General features: G+C 37.9%; 1 protein-coding gene across 1 annotated transcript; it reads left to right on the forward strand.

The window, feature by feature from the left end:
* Window positions 1-373: 373 nt before the first annotated feature.
* Window positions 374-20814, forward strand: ocrl (OCRL inositol polyphosphate-5-phosphatase). The gene is made up of 24 exons (XM_037675725.1): window positions 374-745; window positions 1607-1686; window positions 3601-3692; window positions 4039-4077; window positions 4375-4488; window positions 8369-8530; window positions 8635-8881; window positions 9037-9192; window positions 10667-10768; window positions 10868-10982; window positions 11119-11235; window positions 11448-11629; window positions 12155-12266; window positions 12628-12737; window positions 13357-13492; window positions 13668-13778; window positions 13940-14105; window positions 15536-15771; window positions 16346-16369; window positions 17776-17895; window positions 18242-18326; window positions 19023-19150; window positions 19271-19382; window positions 20298-20814. The coding sequence occupies exons 1-24, from the start codon at window positions 710-712 to the stop codon at window positions 20420-20422; spliced, it is 2907 nt and encodes a 968-aa protein (XP_037531653.1). The 5' UTR covers window positions 374-709; the 3' UTR covers window positions 20423-20814.
* The last annotated feature ends 542 nt before the right edge of the window (window positions 20815-21356 follow it).

Below are 21356 nucleotides of genomic sequence, written 5' to 3' on the forward strand. Positions count from 1 at the left end.
CAGGCAGGAAGAACTTCCTGTGGCGTTCTGTCAGTCTACGACGGAAGGTGCTGCGGTAAGAGTCAGTGCGGCATGCAGGGGGTGCATGGGTTAAATGCAAATAACTAATTTCGTCATTTTATGGAAACATACAATGATGATAATAACACATAGCACTTTACTTGCTTACTTATACCTCATGATGCTGCAGGTTGACTTCAAGGAAGCACTTCAGGACTTGTTATTCTTGACCTGGGCCAGCAGGGGGCGCTAAACAAGTTATTGTTGTTCTTGGTCCAGGCCAGCAGAGGGCGCCAAGTAAACTCTTGTTGTTCTGGACTGCCGCTGAAGGCTCCACGATGAAGCCTAGTTGTTAGCCTGGTCTTAGCGTTAGCCTTAGAGCTAGAAAGTCCGTGCTAACATCATGTCGTCCGTCGAGTTTGTCTCTTGACACCGAACAAGACGCGATAAAACCCTGGACACTTTAATGTTTTTGACAGAATGATGGAATTTAACCGGGATGTGTCGTTTTCCGCGCTCTGCTGAGCATTTGTGTCTCCGGTCCAGCGGCAACAATAACAACACAGCTGGCTGAAAAGGAGCGGTTAACTGCCCGGAAGGAGGCCGCCGCAGCACCGGGTGGAGATTTAACTTTTTTCTGCTCCAACATCTGCACAACGTAAAGTCTGCAGGCTTAACATACACTGATATTTAAGCGATTTATTTCGGAATGGAGTTGGGAATATGCAAAGAAGAGTGCTTGGCAATATCCTTGAAGTTTTGTTCTAGTTTGCTCATTTGTATTAACAGTGTTTTAAAAGACACGTACATCAGGTTTACTGCTAAACATGGGCAGAGAGTCTATTTTGCAAAATCTGGATAGGAAATTATGCCAAATTGCCCTCTTGCCTTGTTCTAACTGTGAGATTGAAGGCAGATGGAGATTTTACCAGGTTTATTTTGTTTTCAGTGCTCGGTCTGAAATTATTCTGCACAGTAATCTAACACTTAATCCATGTTTTTATCCATGCTCATCCAGTATTTGTCTTTTCTGGCATTAACATACTACAGTTAAGCCCACAAACTTTAATGCAAGTTTGTAATTTAAGTGTGATGATCATTATTTTCCCAGTTAAAGAGACTCAGTGACAACTTTCTGCTCGCATTGATGCTAAAGATACAAATAGGTTTGTTTGCATCAGATAACTGACTTGTCATCCAGTCTGGATGTTTGTGAAACCAGTTCATTGTTCTGGTCAAGCCTGCATTTCTCTATATTCTGGGTTTCTGAATTCTACTTTTGTAAACTAACCCCCAGGCTCAGGTTACTAATATTGATTGAACTCACTTTTTTAAAAATAATAATAATTTGAGTCATTATTTAGCTGCTTTGGCTGCAACAACAACAACAACAACAACAAAAAAACTAAACTTCTTCCTCCTTTGAGTTTAGTTTGCCTCCTGATAATCGCTGCTTTAAACACTTTTCATTATCTGACTTGCTTACTAACTGATTTGTAATGACCGTGGGTCTGTTCAAGTTAATTCTGGAGTAACGGCTGTGGTTGTGACTTTGAAACTTTTTTCTCAAAGTCCATGAAAATTGTTCCTATATTGTGCTGCTCACACCGTAAGAGGTCAGGAGCTGAGGTCTGGCCAGAAGGAGCCCAGACTACTGTCACTAATTGAACGCAGTGGAGTGTTTATGTAAGTATCAGTGAATTCTTGTGTGTTTGTTGTTGGTCAGTGTGTTGAGATGTCACTATTCTGTCTGTGTTGTTGAAACTATGCCCATGAAGGGGTTTATTTGCTGCATTTGCTTTGGCTTTATTTAAATAATATCCAGTGTAGTGGCAGCCGTAGTCAACAGAGGAAGCCGTTTATCTGAAGTGTGTGACCTAGCTAGGAGCTGCCTTATAAGGATATGATTTACTGTCGTCGTAGCCAAAGATATGGCTTTTACCATGCAAATTCTATTTTATTAGAATTGCTTTAAAAGGACTGCACTAGAATATCATAGCACTGACAGTTATGGTACACGGGCAGTAGAAAAGGCAAATATTTCAAGGTTTGGTTGTTTGGTCCCATATATGTTCAGATTCTTAGCTCAGTCAGGGTTGTCCTGATTTTAATCCAGGATCTTTAGCTGAATGAACATGCTCCTTACACAAACACCACCCATGTCGCTACGCAGATAAGCTCTTGGGTATGAAATGGCTGGAAGTCACGTGGACAGGACATTGTTACTGTCCACCCAACAGCTCCAGGGCTTGTTGAGTGAAAGGAGACCTTATGTGTGACGGCAGAGTGGGCGTTTAATCATCAGTGTAGTTTGAGTTGGTTTCACCTCACTGCTGATTATACAGGATCCCTTCACTTCGTTTCGGACTCTAATGAGGCTCACATGAGAAACACAAGCCGCTGGATCAGCTAATTATTAAAACCACACAAACTAAAGCGTGGAACAGTTTTACCAGGGAGCACTACACTACAAGTGTTTCACTTCAGAAATCTTATAACTAATTTTGTTAAAACACAGTCAAATGTGTTGAATGTCTTTTATAAAGTCAGCGATAATTAACTGTTACAGCATGAAACAAACTGTAGATATCTTTACATTAGAACAGCCACGTCAATTATATTTTTTGCTTCACAAAAATATCGACACACAAATATTTTAGAGCTTTTTTTCTGTCAAGCAGCATCTTTTAATCGTTTTAGGCAAAATTTATTGTAAAATAAAATCACAACTACCTATTTTCTTTGTTCTAGTTCTTCTTGTTTTGGGCATTTGATGCTTTTTTTGCCCCACTTCACATTTCTATGCCTTATCTCAGCCCGTACCAATTTAGGGAAATTAAGGAAGTTGTGTAAAAAACGGATTTTATAATCTTATTAACGCCAAAGTATTCATAAATTAAGTCGGATTAAAAAAAAAAATTACAGAAATCATGGAGTTCGATTGACATTTAGAGAGAAGATGTTCTTTCCTGTGGGTTGTTTGACGTCAGTCGTTATCCTGACAGATTCAGGGAACTGACTCTGACACATTTAGTCCCGCAGGCTTGAATCATTTTCCTTTCCTCAGCCATAATCACACCTTTTGTGCAGTGCAGCGACAGTGACCAGAGCGCGGCTTTGACCTCTGCAGTTAGTCAGATAATATTTAGTGGAAGAATAAGACCCTGCCTACATTAACCCACGCCATAAACTTGAAGCTGTTTGCTTTAGCAGTTTAATAACCCAACGTTCTCTGAATATACTCATTGTTTCCTTTGTGGACTTGTGTCATTAACTTTCAGTCAAGTACACTGCATGTTAGTTATTTTTGTCTCATTTTTGCACATTTTTCTTATTTAAGCAACTTGATTGTGGGTTGAACAAACAAACCAAAAAGATTAGCATGTGTGTTTGTATGAGTTTAAAGTACTAATTTAGCATTTTCATTGCCTGCACTTTGACCGCATCTCATATTTTCAACTTTTTTTTTTTGCATGAATAATTTTCTTCATTTACAAATAATACGTATCTTTATATGCTTTGTGCTTTATACTATAAGTGTAAAAACATAAATGACATTAAATGCAGTTTTAATATAAAGTCTGTGCCGTTTCTGTCCAGATTGGGTGTTTTGGCCAACCCTGAGGCTGTGGTGTCTCGTCCAGTGGCCCAGTTGTCCATACCCATTAATGATAAGTTTGTAATTGTGAGAGGTATGTAGTTTATTTTTTTCTGTCATTGTCAAAAGTATTGCTGCATTTCAGTAAAATTAAATGTTCAGAATGTTAAATTACAAGAATCTGCAACTTATTTTGTATGTTATTTATGTTGAGTAGCTGCAGCGTCATATTTTTTCGCCTCTACATGTTACATTTACATAGGATTACGTCTCCGTGTTATAAAAGTTCAGGGAGTATTTTATTACACTTGAAAGGGAATTTTAGAAAATGTTCTCAGAGACGGTTGTGTACCTTGACATAATTTACAACTCTTTATTCATTACCACCACCGACCTTTGAACTGCAGCACAGTTGAATTTATTTCCCGTTTCTTTTTTAGAAGCTGAGGAGGCGCTGCTTATTGACCTCTCTATAGATTGTGAGTATTTAAAAAAACGTTTTTTTGTCTCATTAAGTTAAATATATTGATATGTTATTGTTATTTATTTAAAATTAGGTTTCACGTTTTTATGAGCAACACATAGCATTTGTAGAGCACGTCTGCAGCTGAGCGTCGTAATTTAGACACGTACTCCGCTCATGAGTCGCCACGGCTTCGTGAAAGAATGCTTTGTTGGTTTACTGTTGCGTCACTTTGCCTTGTTTCACTGTATTTTATTATACGTTAGTGAAATCCCATGGTGCCTGACATGCATGTGTGTTTTCCCTGTTTAAGCCTGTGTTAAACTACGAATCAAGGGCGAAAAAGCACCAGAGCTGCTGCTGGAACTTCAGGATGACGACCGGACTCAACTTTTCTTAACCCAAGTGAAAAGTGTTCAGCAACAAGGTAAGACTACACTCTCTGCCTACTTAAAAAAATGGAGTACTGAATTATTGAATCACTCATCTAACATTTATTTGCAAAGGGTGGGTTACTTCGCCTGCTAATCTCCTGTGTATTTCTGCCTCTGCTGGACATGTTTGAACACACCTTTTGACTGCTATTTTTAAACTCCCATGGTAGCTGCTGATCTATATCTATCGGTACTGCCAGAAAGTTTACTTCAGTATAACTTCAATTTTAGTTATGTTATGGCAATGTAACTCTAAACTTTAGTAATAGTTTAAACAAATTAGAAGTTTTTCTTTCTGCGCCTAATTTTTCATTTATTTAATGTATTTAAACAGTCGCACAGGAAAATACTTTTTTGTATCGCACTTGAATGTGGGACGAGTCGGTGGCAGATTTTAAAGGTTCTCTCTTTCATAGCAACCCCAGTGAACACTAGGAAGATGCATGCATTCAAAGAGGAGGAGTGTGTTGTCATTATCTTTGTGATCTTGCATTGTTTGTATTCATACTGACATGCTCCTTACCGTGAGAGCTGCCATTAATTCTGTTCAGCACATCAGTCACATGTTTATGCTATTTTTATATGGACACTAACACAAATATGAAGTCGTATTTTTGTATCACTGCTTTAAGAAAAAAAAAAAAACTTTCATAGAACATTAACTTGGACGCTGCTGTTGAATTAATAGCACTCTATGTAGTGGAGAAAAATGCCATGCTTATTTTCAGTTATAGTAGCCCTATCAGGACATGTAACCCTTGAATGGAATAGTTTTAAGCATTTCAGAACCAATGGTTTAGCCTTTTTTTTTTTTTTTTTTTTTGAGTAAATATGGAAAGACGTACTTGTATTTTTCTTTATATTTTAATAGAAGTACTTGTTTTGTAAGGTCCAATGTGTAGAAATGTGTAGAAACAGAAGTGAAATGAAAAGCAGGAAAGATCCATTCAGTCCGTGGTCTGAAACGAGTCCAAGCTGCTCTCTGTCAACTTTTAACAGGGGTTTTTAAATCTTGGTTCCCACCCTGAGGTCAACATCCTGGTGTGGTATTCTGTTTTGAAAAAATAAAAGTTAACAGACGTAAAAATGTCTTCTTTAACTTGTTCATCCAGTTTAGCAGTTACTACCGTTTGTTTTCATGTACTAATTGATAGTAGTGACAGGAAGAGGTGCTCTCCCTTCGTTTTTTCACAAGGAGCTTCTTCTTACAGGACACAATCTTTTTTTTTTCAATCAATCAACAACATTTTTTATTTTTATATATTTTTTGCAGATTTCTGTTTAGACACCAGGATTCATGTTTACTGATAAAAACTGAAGCTTCTGTAACGTAAATCATTCGCTCCATCTTATAAATTTCTCTAACAATATTCAGCCATTGTTGTATGGAGGGAGCAGATGGCACCAGTTCCTTGTTATAGCTTTTTTACAGGCCATTAACAGCATCTTAATCAAGTACACGTCTTCATTCAAAACACATTTTTTAATGTTTCCACGATACATTATCTTAAAATCTTTTGGTATTGTGTATCCCAAAATAGTTTTGATTGTAGTATTCACATTTCTCTGTTACAAATCTAATTTTGGATACTCCCAGAATATTTGTGTATGGTTTGCTTCCACACATTCTCCAACATGGGAGATGAGATCTGGTTTCTTATTCTTTATCTTGGGTGTTATGAAGATAGGCCTGTCGCAATAAACAATAAATCAATTAATCGCATGATAAATGAAAATTATCGACCTCGTTTTCATTTATCGGTTTTATCATTTCTTCGTGTCTCTCTCTTTCTACTGAAGACACTGGATGACAAAAGGCTCAACTCTGGTACCCTTCACTAGCTATGTTTACATGCGCAGAATTCTTTGACCGGATTGAAATGTGTTCTGTTTGAATAATTCAAATGTATTGTTTACATGGGCACAATCTGTTCATGATGAGCATTTACATGCAGCGGGCTTTGTTCTGAACAGCAGTACTGACATGCGCAGAGTGGTAAACTCTCCTTAAAAACAACACCAAAGAAGAAGTTCTACTTCCGGGTGAACGTAAACAAACCTGAGCACCCAAAATGGACCCGCGACAGGTTTTAATGACAGTGGAGACGTTACAGCACTCCCTGACTGAGCTACAGGTAATACAGATCATTTTGAGCTCTTTCAAAGTTTCTAGTAGAAATGTTGTGTCGCTCACCGACCAGTTTTGCTTCCCTGACATGCTAATATTATTAGCATTAGCCAGGCGGAAATGGCAAAGTCGCACATGCGCTGTCAGGTCAGTTTTTCACGATCAGATAAAAACGAAAAGATCAAGCGTTTACATGCGCACTGATCGGGTTACGGATCGGCGTAAACCACCCGTTTCGTTCTGATCACAAATTATATCGGATCGCACCAAATACACACAAAATAACCCGAACGGAGTGTTTACATGACACACTTTTATTCCGACCGGCCATTTGATCCGGTTACTTATGTCCATGTAAACATACCCACTGACCCCTCCCTTTCGCTTTAAAATCCCTTTTACCCATCCAAAATCATGTTTTTGGACCGTTAAAAGCAGCTAAGCTAAGAAGTTAAGCTACAAGCTAAGCTAACAGGCCGACCTCGGGGAAAAATCCTCCGTCTTGTTGACGCTTCAAAATTCACAGTGGAAACCCGTGCCTTCGTGTAAAATGTTTTTCTCTGCAAAAAGAAGCTGAGAACTTGTTTACTGATTTTTTTTGTTAAAAGTTTTGTGTGAAAAATGCTATGCTAAAGAGCTCAAACCACACCAAGCGTCCGCCATTTTGAGAACTGAAAAAAGGAAGGAGTGACAACCCATGTCACTTTAAGGGGCCTCCCCCCCCATTTTTTTTAAAGAGACACACTGCTCGCTCTCTCACCATCATCCTTCGGTTGAAGCAGTCTTATACTAACATCCGGTGGTTCTTAAATTTGACAATAATTACTAATTATTGTCAAATTTCTAACAGTATTATCGTTTATCGCAATAATTTCTGAGACAATTAATCGCCCAGCAAAATTTGTTATCGTGACAGGCCTAGATGAAGACGCTCGTGAAATTCTTTCACCCAAACTCTCTCCAAAGTTTGTTGTTGTGCTCTGATTTAATTTCAAGTTGTGTTTAATTGTCATAGGCAGGTTAACAGTACAATGAAATGTTCAGGATGAGAAGAATGATTTGACTCGCTAAAAAAAAAAACTAACAAGAAAACACTAAAGCATGCAATAAGGGTAGACAAAAATAAAGTACCAAAAAGTGAAAAAATAATTATAATAATTACAAGGTCCTAAAGAGAGATGGTAAACAACAGCATGGCAGAATATAATGGTGCAGGTAGGATGAATTTGTATGAATAAATATTTCAAGGTAGTAGTATAAGCTAAAATGCACATGATATATATTGTACATTAACATAAACTACACAGGTTGTGTGACAGGTTATTGCACAGGTAGTGAGTTACATTGAGATTGAGTTAGGATTGACAATTATTTATACATATATCCTGCCATTATTCAGATGACATTTCAATTTTGGATTATTTCTCCCAGTTCGTTTTTTTATACATGGTGGATGTTGTTGTGTCCTCCCTCAGAGTTTTATATAATTGTTATTTCCTTGAATTGAATCCCTTTGTAGGATTTAATCACCCAACTAAGGAAACCGTATGATGTTGGAGAGCTTTGTATTTCCCTCAAAAAATACTCTCTGAGCTGCAAATATTGAAAGAAGTCAATTTTCTCCAGTTTATATTTTCATCTTAATTCTTCAAAACGCAGGCTTTTTAAAGTTTTAAGTAACAAATTGTTTTAAGATTATGTGGATTGTTGTGATTTCTTTTGGCACTTCTGTTTGATGTTTTCAGTTGCATCCAAACTTCTTAAGCCTAAAGCAACACCTCCAGGAGCACCAGCCCCTGTACCACCCAAAGGAGCACTCACTATGGGTGGTGGAGAAAATCCAGCCAACACTGGAGGTGCACCGCAAGCTGTCAACAACAGCACTGCAACAAATCATAATCAAACTGGTAATGTAAAGATAAAATGGGTTTCAACTGGAAAAACAAACACCCATTTTTAAAAGTACTTTATTTTATGTAGCCTGACACCATTTATCCTTTTCTTTTTACAGATCCAGTACAAATGCTTGCAGATTTTGGATTTGAGCCGAACGTCAACAACGCTCTCAAAGTGGAAGAGAAGAAAAATCAACAGAATCGCTTTGTTGCCTCCAGGGAGCCACCTCCCATTCCCTCTCTACCTCCTCGCAAAGCCTCCATCCCGCCATCAAGTCCTCTTCCTCCTCCACCCATTCAGAAAGACAAACCTGTCTCTGTACAGGCCAAAGGCAGCTCTGCAGTAACTAGCACTAAGCCAGAGTAAGATATCCAGAAAAAGCTGGCTTTGTTAACATCCCTGTAATATGCATTAAAATGAGTTTGAAGTTAAAGTTAAAGTCAAATGAGCTCAGATTTGTAGTTTGCATTCTGTTTGAAATAATACTTGTTAAAACATCCCACTTATATCATTCCAGTAGTTCAAGATCAGGATATGACAACATGAACCAGCCTTGGTGTGAAAGTCCCACCACAAAGACTATGTTATCCAGTCCATCAGGACAAAGAGAATACTTTATTAAACACCGCCTGGGAAAGAAGGAAAAAGAGTATGTGGATATCAAACACTTCAGGTAAGACGAGCTTTTTTATGATGTTTTAAATGGTAAAATTTTCCACAAATTACATAGGGCCTTTTTAACCTGTCCAGGTTCTGCAAAATACTAATGAGTTTCTCATTCACCCATTCATACACACACTCATACAGGGCTTTCATTTTTTATATTTTTACACTTTTATATACAACACTTATTTTATATTTTCACTTGTACACCAATAAGCATATCCGTGGGCAATGGGGGGTACAGTGTCTTGCCCACGAACACTTTGGCATGCTGCAGGGACTGGGGATTGAACCCTAGGAGGTTGGTAAAGGTGGGCTGGACCAAACTGAGAGATAAATATAGAAACTGTGCTGAACTGGTACAATTTCCAGATGGGTTGGTATCAAAGTGCCCATAAACTGCATGACAAACACTGCAGCTGTCTGTTTTTATTAAGCATGGATGTCTGGTAGTGCTGACGAAGCTTCTGACTTGTGAGTGTGTTTGTTTTGGCCTAACTCTCTTAAGTGTGACTCGACCCAATATAATCAGAAAGCAGCTTAATATGTAGGGCTTTATTCTTTCTGCAGCATAGAAAATGTAGAGGGGATCATGAAGTTTGACATTAAACATAGAATCAATATAAAACATGGATTGTGATGTAATAATTTGGATTCTTCTCAGGAATCTGAGCACTTTACCACAATGTTCACAATAAATGACCAAGTGTTTTGGCTGCTGCTGCCTCTTCTGTTTGTGTGATGCGATGGGAGACAGGGGAGCACATTTCAAAGAGTCGAAACAAAGAGGCCAGCTGCCGGAGCCCAGAAATAACATGTGCCACAAACCACAAAATTTATAGTGGAACACTTTCCAAACATCTAAGATTTGGAAGAGCAAACTCTTTGTAAGTTTGCGACTCTGTAAAGTTTGTTGACGTATTTGACTGGAACTAAAACAAAATCTACAAGGAGCTGAATAATTCATCCATTATCTTTACTTGCTTCTTCCTTTTCGGGTCACGGGGGTCACTGGTGCCCATGTCCAGCCATCACTGTGCAACAGGCAGGGGACACCCAGGACGAGTCTCAAGTCATTATAATAAAACAACAGAATAAAGCTAACATTAGCCTTTTTAAAGACTTTGTGGAAGAAGGTGTTTTTTTATATTGGCTGCTCCCTTCTGCAGGAGTTGTGAATGAGCTCGCATGAAAGATGTGGCAATTGTTTAATGTCGGGCGTCCTTCCTGACGCAACCTTGGCTCGAACTCGTAGCCTCAAGATTACAAGACTATGGCACTGACAGACAGAGCTACCACAGCAATAGCTGTGTGGTAGAAGCTGTCTTCTATAAAATTAAATGAACTATGTTTTAGAAGAAGCTTTGCCAGAACACACTTGCAGTCTCGGTCTATTAAATTATGACAGAATAACTCTTACAAGTGTAACAATGTTTAAGTCTTGCTTGTGCTTCCAGTTCAAAACTCCACATGTTGTTTTTCAGTTTCTTTATAGGTACATGGAACGTTAATGGCCAGTCTCCAGACAGCAGCCTTCACCCTTGGCTTTGCTGTGACACCGAAGCTCCTGATATTTTTGCCATCGGGTCAGTAAGAGTCGAGGCTTTCTCTGACCCTGAAATAACGCCTTGCTTACTCTCATAGTTGAATAACTTGCAATATGGTTGTCTGATTTTGGATTTTAGTTTTCAAGAGCTAGACCTGAGCACAGAGGCTTTCTTCTACATGGACTCGTCCAAAGAGCAGCTGTGGATTGAAGCTGTGGAGAGGAGCTTGCATGCAAAAAGCATGTACAGGAGGGTGAGTACAATAAATACAATTAATGTGGCTAGTTGCATAAAAATTAGAATGTGCAAGCACATTAAAATGTATGGCATTTGTGATAGATATTTTGGAAATGACAATGGAATAAGCACAATGGAAAACTGTTTTATAGATTCGGACCATACGACTTGTTGGGATGATGCTTGTGGTCTACGCCAAGAAGATTCATAAGAAATACATAAGTGAAGTGGCTGCAGAGCATGTGGGGACAGGCATCATGGGAAAAATGGTACATTTTCACTGAACTTGGACTTTATTCTCTCTCTTCAAGTGCTAAAGGATAACAATGAAATGCTGCCTTTTAGAAATAATCATTGTTTAGTATAACTTTAAACCTATGAATCAAATAAAACTGTAAAATATCTCCTTTTTTATTTGTTTTTACTAGCAGACATGTACAGTATAATGATGTTCACGTAAAGTCCTGTTTATTTGTTTCAGGGGAACAAAGGAGGTGTGGCCGTGAGGTTTGTTTTCTATAACACCAGCTTCTGCTTCGTCAACTCCCATCTAGCTGCACATGTGGAAGACTTTGAACGCCGTAACCAGGACTATAGAGACATATGTGCTCGTATGACTTTCCACCTGCTGGATCAACCCCCTCTGAGTATCGTCAAGCACGAGTGAGTTTTTTGATTAAAAGCCACATTGAGCACTGTTTGGAAAAAAAAAACACATTCAGTCTTGTTTGTTAGGTTTCTGTTATTATCTGTCACTTTGAAAGCCAGATGATCATGTTATTGCTCCCAAAACAATAACTGAATATGCATCTGCAACTAATTAACTTTTGGAGTCAATCCAAGACAAGATGGTCGCCACAACCATTTGACTTTAGCAAACGTAATAATGGCTACAACTCATTTTGTCACACTCATTTTTACTGATATTGAGCTAAAGTGTAGTGTGGCAGTACATGAGCGTCATTCACAACACATCCTTTGAGCACTGACTGCAAAATGTTTGTTTTTAAAGCTTTGGCATTACAAGGCGGCAGACAATATGCATTATTTTACAGAACACGGCTTTCATTAAGTTTGAGGGTGTTTTTACTATTGCTGCTGATGATCTTGACTTTAACTATTCAAGAATTTAAGCCAGTAAGAATGAACAAATTCACTATAATTAAAAAAAAATCTTTTTTGTTTTAGTGTGGTGATTTGGCTCGGGGACCTAAACTATCGTCTCTTCCAGTACGAAGCAGCTGTGGTCAAACAATTCATTGCTCAGAAAGCCTTGAAGAAGCTACAGGAGAGTGATCAGGTGATGGACCACCTCAGTGTTTCCTACTGGTTTTGCAGCTGATTAAATTAGTACAAACCAACTGAATGACACATGAAAAAATGGTCGTATATCATTTAATTAAATAAATTATATAGACCTAAAATTAAATATACAAGTGAGAAATAAAAGTGAGAGGTTTTTAATCAGCGACTAAATGTGTGCTTCATGTCAGAATGAGTTAAAGCAGATTAATGCTCTGTTAAAGAGATGGTCTTGGTGGAAGAGAGCAGTAGACACATTTGATGTTTGGTTATTTGGACAGGAGGAAGTTCTGAAAAATGTTTCAGCTTTTTTTTAAAATTAAATGAACATTTAAAATTTTGTCTCTTTCATTGTGCAGCTCAACATTCAGAGGCAAACAAAAAGAGCCTTCACTGACTTCAAGGAGGGAGAAATTACCTTTGTTCCCACCTACAAATATGACACAAAAACAGACCAGTGGGACTCGAGGTGAAGCCTTATTTCTTTATTTTTATCTAGTTTTATTTTTTTAAAAATTAACAAACATATTCTGGGGTTTAATTTCTTTTTCCAAATTGATTTGTGTGACCTTTCAAGATGAATGTTGTCATATAAATGAGATATAGACCCATTTTATTATATATTTTGTAAGTTTGGGTTCAGTTTGATAGATCAGTTAAATCATTAAAGCCTGTGATGTCTGGTTCACCAATAAAAGGGTATAAAAAAGACTAGTTTCAGTAATGAATTGTGAAACTACTGTTTGGGGCAGCCATATTGGCTGATTATGAAAGTGCCTTTTTCCTCCTTTAGCTTTTTTTCATACTAGATGTTTGCGATTTGTTTGAAACAGAGACAGAAAGGCAACACCAGGTGGAGGATTAAACCCCCAATTTTAGATTCAGTCTGATTTATGTGCTACAGATTAAACACAGTTCTCACTTTTCATCTGTGGAGTTCTTCTTTTCCTTTGAAGACTTTTTGCTTGTTCAAACATGCTCCACAGCCTCTTCGCTACACAAATACAAAGTTAGCTGTAGTGTGCTTGTGCATGTGTGTTTTATGTGCATGCCCTGATCTTTTCCTCGAAATTATCTGTTTCCTGCAGTGGGAAATGCCGAGTCCCAGCTTGGTGTGACAGAATCCTGTGGAGGGGCAACAGTGTTGAGCAACTTAAGTATCGGAGTCACATGGAAATGAAAACAAGTGACCACAAGCCTGTCAGCGCCCTCTTTAAGATAGGGGTAAGAAGCCAAGAAAACTTAATAAAACATCCTAGACTGACTCGTTTAGGCTAAAAAATACAAGCTAATGTTTTTAATTTAAGCTGTATAGTTTTGATGCAAACACGCTAAGAACATTATGATTAAAAATGATAAATCAACATTTCTATGAAGTTGACATGTGTTTGTGATGCAGGTGAAAGTCCCGGATGAGCAGCGCCGCAAAAAGGTGTTTGAGGAGATTGTTCGAGCCATGGACAGAATGGAGAACGACTTCCTTCCATCTGTGTCTCTGACCAGCATAACCGTAATAATCCTGAAAAACGTTTCCTTATTCCTTAGTCTGTGACATCAAATCAACAAATCTCTAAAACCTAGTTGTTACAGAGAATTTCTGTTTCAAAATCGCCTCCAGCGATGTTACAGAGAAGCTGTGATTTGTTTAGCATCTATTTGTTTGTTCTGCAGTTTGCATTTCTGGATGTAAAGTTCAGGCAGCTTCAGAAGGAGCGCTTCCTGATCAAAAATGATGGGCAGGTACCCTGTCACTTCGCCTTCATCCCCAAACTCAACGACGCACAGTACTGCAAGTCTTGGCTGCGTGCCGAGCCCAGCGATGGATTCTTAGAGCCCAGTAAGTTATTTCAGTCCTTATTTTGTATTATTTGGTTGTTTTTTTCCCCAAAAAATTGTTCAATTTGCTTTAAAATTTTTTTTTCAAAAAGTATATTTGTATGCAGTACTTGATAAAGTATACAATGTAAATAAAAATCTAACATAAAACAAACAAGTGCCCTTGCAGTCTCTAGATTTGAGCAGTTCAGAATTTGATCTTCTGTCTCCAACTTTTTGATATATGAAATTAAGGGTTTCCAAATTATTTCAAATGTGTCCATCTTGCCCTTCAATATGTAAGTAATCCTTTCTAGTGGAAGAGTTGATGTCATTTGACGTAGCCACTGATTTACTGTTGGTCTGTGGGACTTCTTCCAGTGTAGATACATAGTTTAGCCATCAGTAGTCCTATATCCAGGAGAATCCATTCACTCTTCATATAATTGTGCCTCTCAGGGTAGAGTCCGAGCAAAAATAACTTAGGATCCATAATAAAACATTTACTAATATTTTTTCCATCACCAGTTTGACCTCTTCCCAAAAAAGTGTTGTTTTTTCACAATACCACATACCAGTTTGTACTAATGTACCTCTCTGCTTTATACATTTTGAGCACACATCAGTTTTATCGCCGTTATATCTATTTATATCTACAGGTGTTCTACATGCGCGTATTATATGTTTTTAATGAATGAAATCCACAGATCCATCTCATTCATGCATTTTTTTTACATGCATTGAAACATACTTTAACATATTTTTCACTGAAACGTAATAATTTGAATTTAATCTGAATTGCGCCGCTCAAGGTGGCTGCATGTTGGAGTAGCTCTCTTACATTCATTCTGAGATTTTGCTTTTGAAAACTTTACTCTTTTGTTCTGCATGTAAATTGATTTTTTTATTTTTTTTTGGATGATTACTTCCTCTGGTATCAGATGCTGTGCTGCTGGAAGGATTTTTACTGAAACTTTTTTTACTTTTGGACATTTGTTATGATGCGTAACCATAACAACAAGGTGGTGTTCTACTATTGGGAGCTGCTAACCTATTAAAAGCTCAAATAATACCTCAACTACAGCCCCCAAATCCCAAAGGTGTTGAAAAGAAGGTGCCGTGGATGCATTCCTGTCTACCTGGAGGCAATGCTCGAGTGCCTGACTGCTGAGATCTTGGAGGTGGCGGGAAACGCGGCTCGTGACAGCGGGAGGACCAAGATCGTCCCCCGACACCGGCAGTTAGGTTTGATGTGGGACGGACTGCTACAAGAGATCCTTCCTGCCCAAAGCCATCAGCATCTATAACAACTCTAATGAAACCAAGATGAGCTACAACAACAATTAATTTCCCTTTGGGATTAATAAAGTATTTTTGAATTGAATTGAATTGAATTGAATTGAATATTGATTTGGTTTGCATTGATCTCAAGCTTCTCGTCTTCCTAAACAGATGAGACCCTGGAGATCTATCTGGAGGTGTACGTCAGTAAAGACTCAGTCACGCTGCTGAACTCTGGAGAAGACGCCATAGAAGATATTCTGGTGCTTCATTTGGACCGTGGCAAGGACTACTTCATCACCATCACTGGCAACTACCTGCCCAGCTGCTTTGGCACGTCGCTGGAGACTCTGTGCCGCATGAAGAAGCCAATCAGAGAGGTCCCCGTTGAAAAGCTCTGCGACCTGGTAAGGATAAGGGTCTTAAAAGATAAACGCTGTCAAAACAGGATGAATGAGTGTATTTGCCTCAAATCAGTTGAAACGGATCAACATGGAGCTGTTTAAGCACAGATCATCTTTACTCTGTGTATTCTCACAGCTGCCTGAGCAGGGACACATGAGGGATTGTTCTTTTTCACAGTCACACATAAAATCTATGTTTAGAGGGATTAAATGTCTCGGCTTGAATATTTCTGGCCATGAAGGACCAAAACAAGGAAGTAGATAAAACATAGGAAGGGAGCACCTAAAGAACAAGGAAGCCTGACTCAGTCTGTTGTATTAATAAAGTTCTCTTCACACGATCTTCAGCTTCTTTTGACTCTTATCTGACTTGAACATATTTGACTTGTAATTCTTTTATTTCTACTTAAACAAATCATTTATCATGCTGGGTTGATCATTTTGAATATCTATCTACTCTTATTCTGTTTTCATACGTGGTGTTATCTTTCTTCTCTGTGATTTTCTTTCATCCCTTCTTGCCCTCATCATTCCTTTCCACTTCTTCGCTGTGGTTGCGGGCTGACTTCTTGTTCAGGGAGAGGACAGCTTCATGGAAAAGGTAAAATATTAACAGACGGAGTTGCTTTCAGACAATATTATCCCAGATATGCGACTTGTGACGAAGCACTTTCTTTATGTCACTAATATTGATCTTTTTTCATTGATGATGCCAAATGAAAAAGCATAATTGATATTCTTGGAATCAGTAATGCCAGGATTTCTGTAACAAATCTTGGCGTTTCCAGAAACATGGAAAGCTCTCTAAAGTTAAAATAGAAAACAACACCTTGATTTAAATGACACAGGTACAAAACAAACTTTTTATTATCTTGCCTGATCCACTCTGTTGTATTTAGTAAAAATATATTGAGACATTTATGCCAGTAACACAGTTTATCGTGGCGTTTCATCCGCAGCAGTTTGAGAGTCGATGATAACAGTTCTGATGAATGTGTCCATCTTTTCTAAATTTTAAACTTTAGCTCCTCTGTAGGCCGACCGTCACCTCAGGGATCAGATTTCTTGCACACCTTAGGGTGTTTCCAGTCTGAGATTTATGCACGTATACTTCTGAAGACTGAATCTTTTAACCCAAATAAATGTGTCTAGATTTTGATAAAGGTTTTTGCAAGTTTGCATCAAGAAAAACACATTTTTAATAAATCAGTCTTTTTAATAGGATGGATTAATTAAAATGTTTGCTCAGTGTTGTTGCCTGTGACCCACACTTGCTTAAATAAAGTATTTGGCCTTTTATTACTCGATCCTGACATCCTCACCAGTTAGTCTGCTGATGTAGAAACTAAAAACAAAGTTACTTTAATAATTTATAAGCTTTTTTTTGCTTCTCTTTTTTGTAGCTGGGATCAGATTCTAGATGTAAATTATTTTAAATTCAATAAAGTTGGTAACGGAGAACACTGAAAATCTTCCAGTGTTGGATACATCGATTTTCTAAACGTTGACATGAGCAGTCAAAGTGAACCCAGTCTGAGTTGATTATTTATGCCACATTTTAAGATAAACTAAAACAGTTTATTATCAATATGCCTCCACATTAGTACAGTAATGTTATTGATGAATGTAAATGTATTGTCTACAATATAAATGCCATTATAAAGCACTGTAGAAGCTTGGTGTTTTATAGTTTTATATAGTTTTATTTACACTAATAGCATCACTTTAACTACTTAATCTGTAGTTTTCCATTTCTTCATGAGCAGCTTCAGTAGCTGTGGTTATTTTTGGACCTCTGTCTGAGTCCGAAGGATCCACTTGCAGAGACACCAAGAACTTGATCTCCAGCTTAGTAAAATAGTTAGCCGGCTCGCTTTCAAGCCTCAGGATAAGAAAAAGTCCAGATGTGTCATATGGAGCTTTTTCAATACATTTTTTACACTTTAATTCATTTAAATCTTGTGCATTTTCAGTGATGTAAAATTCTTCCAATTTATGCCTAATTAGGAAAGGTCTAAGGTGAACTTCATGCTGGTGGATGGGGCAGGTCCTGAGGACAAACCTCTAAAGATCCCCAAAGAGGTGTGGATCCTGGTCAACCACCTCTTCACCAAGTCCTGTGACCAAGTAAGACTTAATAAATGCCTAATGAATAATGGATGTTGATTAAATTAAAATGGTCAAACCATAAAAACGAGACCTGCAGCTCATTGGATCCTTCTCCTTTGTATACAGCCATTCAAATAAACTATTTTGTTTTAAAAGAAAAACACGAGTATAAAACATGTACCGGTAATAATATAAAGGATAAACTCAAACACTCTGAGATCTACACTGAGTCACCTGTCTGATTTTACAGACTCAATCTTTTATCATTGAATGTTAAAGGTCTGGATTATGATATAATATATATAATCTGTCCACTGAGTTGCTCCTGATTAAACTTGAACTAGATTAAATTCTTGTCTCCTAGGAGGACCTGTTCCAGACACCAGGATTACAGGAGGAGCTTCAGAGTATCATCGACTGTCTGGACACCAGCATCCCAGATTACCTACGTATCCTCCAAAACTCATCCAGAATTTTATTACATCTTGATGTCAGAGAGTAGTTTTATTCAAAAACATGTCAGACACGTTTGTTAGTTCTTTCATGGATCGTGCAGGTGATTTATTTGGAAATTAAATTGAAATAAACAAAGATAAAATATGTAGTGACCTGTAAGCTAAATAAACGGTTGACAATAAGTTATTTTTACTGCTTCCTTTGAGACAAAAACAGTTTTAGTAAACTGTTAAAATGTTGGACTTCGGTTTCTCAGGATTACACTTTCAGGCATCAAATAAAACCACCCAGAAAGTTGAAAAAACAAGTAACATGGACTATATTTTCCTCGATACAACTAAAACACATCTGCTGATTTCTACAAAGATGTCTGATCAGCAACATTCAACGACCTTTAACTCATGAAGTAGAAATAAATACTTCAGCACACCTAATTTGCTTAAGTGAACCACAGATATCAGTGAAAAATGCAGCAACTGCATGCTTGAAATTATATTTTGGTTCCCTAAGGAAAAAAAAACCTTAATTAAAAACCTCACTAAATGTTAACAAATACAAAAAATATTTGGAGAGAAACGGATTTAAAGCTGTTAAAATGAAACAAACTTTAATGCTCATTGCAGAAACTGTAAAATCCAGTGAATATTCTCACTCCGTGAACGGTTGTACTTCCCTAACGTGTGATGTAGCTGGCTGTAACCACTCTGTAGCTGAGGCTCTGCTGATCTTCCTGGAGGCCCTGCCGGAGCCTGTTGTGTGTTATGAACTCTACCAACGGTGCCTAGACTGTTCTCATGACAGCCGCCTCTGCAAACAGGTCTAGTGATCCCAAAACCTTTTATAGACACAAATGATTCAAACTGAATGTGTCAAAATAGCCAAAAGTGCAGTATTGGAGTGATTTATGTAAAATATGATCGATCTCTGTGTTTACCAGCTGGTCACCCAGTTGCCCCGAGCTCACCGCAACGTGTTTCGCTACCTGATGGCCTTCTTGAAAGAACTTCTGAAACACTCTCACAATAACAACCTAACGGCTAACCTCGTAGGTAAGAGTCGAACCATTTTAATTTTTTAGTTCATGTACTGCAGAGTGGGTCAAAGGTTTATTAAATCAGTCTTTAAAGTTGTATCAATATTTTTACTGGTGTAGGCCAGGGGTCTGCAACCTGTGGCTCTCGGGCCACATGCGGCTCTTTAGGCTCTCATCTGTGGCCCTTTGAAGCTTTGACCAAAACTAACGTGATATTTAATTTTATTTATCATTTTTATACCCACAACTGAAAATTGCTAGTTTTGCAGCTGAAAATGCAGTTTTCTGTAAATTTGTGAAGGATGCTACGAAGACAAGGAGAGAAATGTGTTGATTACATTTAGCTGCTTAATTTATTCTAACTCCAGGCTTGCAGTGGGATCTTTCTCAAAAAAAATAAATAAATAAATAAATAAATAAAATCATAACAAAATCAAAAACATGTCCAGCAAAGTGCCTGATTTTTCTGTACATTTGAAATTTATGTTTTATTACTTTAAATTGTTATACTTAATTTTGACTCGCATAAACCTGCAGAGACTTGGTATAAACAACCCCCCCCCCCCCCCACACACACACACACACTTTTTGTCTTCCTTTTACTCTAAAATGTAAAAACATCAATAAATTAAAAAATTTATTATATATTTTTAGTTTTATAATGTCACCCCAACTGGCCAGAAAAGCCCTCCTCCAGCAGCCTTTAAATGGCCCATGGGCCACCAGTTGATAAGCAGGTTTTGTGGCTTCAGACACACAGTATTTAGTGAATGAAGTGGCAGATATGATTCTTTTGATCAAAACGTTTGCAGACCCCTGGTGTAGGCTAATACAGTTAAGAATATTTTTATATAGAAGTCTTGTTTTATTTATTTATGCGGTATTGAAATGAAAATCCCAAACTCATTCTACAAATAATCTTTTATTTTAGCTACCCTCTTTGCCAGCCTCCTCATTCGACCGCCTCCCAACTTGGTGGGCAGGCAGACGTCGCACGACCGACAGAAAGCCATCAACTTTATTCTGGGTTTCCTCATGGCCGGAGATGAGGAGTAACTGAGGCTGAGGATTCCTCACCTGGACCCGTATCACACTGTGTAATGCTCTGCTTTGTTGTTCTGTTACCTGCTGGAGACCAGTGCAGCCATGTTTTACCCTCTCTGGCATCAGAGGTACCCCAGACTTTAATTTGAACTTACAGCAGGTGTCATATCTTCAGTTTTTACACGGATCGACTCGTCGCTGGATGTGGAAGCTTTTGGAAGAAGTTTGAACTGATGCTTTTGCACTTTTGTCTTGACCTAAAGGATGTGTGCTGCCTCCTCGCTGTCAGCTGACGCTTCTTGTTGTAGGTGCTCATGCCAAAATAACTCCTGAATGGTGAGAGGCACGGATGTAAAAACACTACGAGTCCATGACGGCTAAAATAAAGATTTAGTTACACTAAAGATGATAAGTACGTTGAATAATATGTGTACAAGTATACAGTTCAAAGCCTCAAGTAGTTTAAAATGGAATTATTAGAAAGTTCTCTAAGAATTTTTGATTTAGATTAATCATGACAATCATTTGTTGCTGTACTTTAGCTAAAGAGACCAATAAATTACCTTTGAGATTTATTAGTTAACAAATCTGTAGTATTTTAACTGCTATTTATATATATTTTCCTCCATGTTTAACATATATTTTCTTTTTTATTGCCGTTTAATTTTGTACCTGCGTTAAAACAAGTTTTTTTAAATCACATTCATACAGGAAACAGTCCTTTGTGAATGTTTGCAGTGGTTTGTCAAACTCCTTTGAGGTATTATGGAAGTCTGTTAAAACCCGTTTCCTGGTTGATCAGATCCACTCTTGGAGGTTTGTGACGTCTCAAATGATGTAAATAGTGACAGTTTTCTGTTCTGTAGGTGTTTCTGTATGGTGGTGCAACTCTGTGATGGTGTCTACAGTTTGTCTGCCATGATGGCGGTTCTGTTTGTTTACATGC

The sequence above is a fragment of the Nematolebias whitei genome, chromosome 4 (genome assembly GCF_014905685.2).
Source record: "Nematolebias whitei isolate Nwh7 chromosome 4, NemWhi1, whole genome shotgun sequence".
NCBI classification, from domain to species: Eukaryota; Metazoa; Chordata; class Actinopteri; order Cyprinodontiformes; family Rivulidae; genus Nematolebias; species Nematolebias whitei.

Excerpts from the sequence above, each read along its gene's own strand:
- ocrl (XM_037675725.1), top strand. The coding sequence starts at position 710 with ATGGAGTTGGGAATATGCAAAGAAGAGTGCTTGGCA. Across the intron at positions 3,693-4,038 it reads TAAGTTTGTAATTGTGAGAG|AAGCTGAGGAGGCGCTGCTT; the intron begins GTATGTAGTTTA and ends TTTCTTTTTTAG. Across the intron at positions 18,327-19,022 it reads CAGCATCCCAGATTACCTAC|CTGGCTGTAACCACTCTGTA; the intron begins GTATCCTCCAAA and ends CGTGTGATGTAG.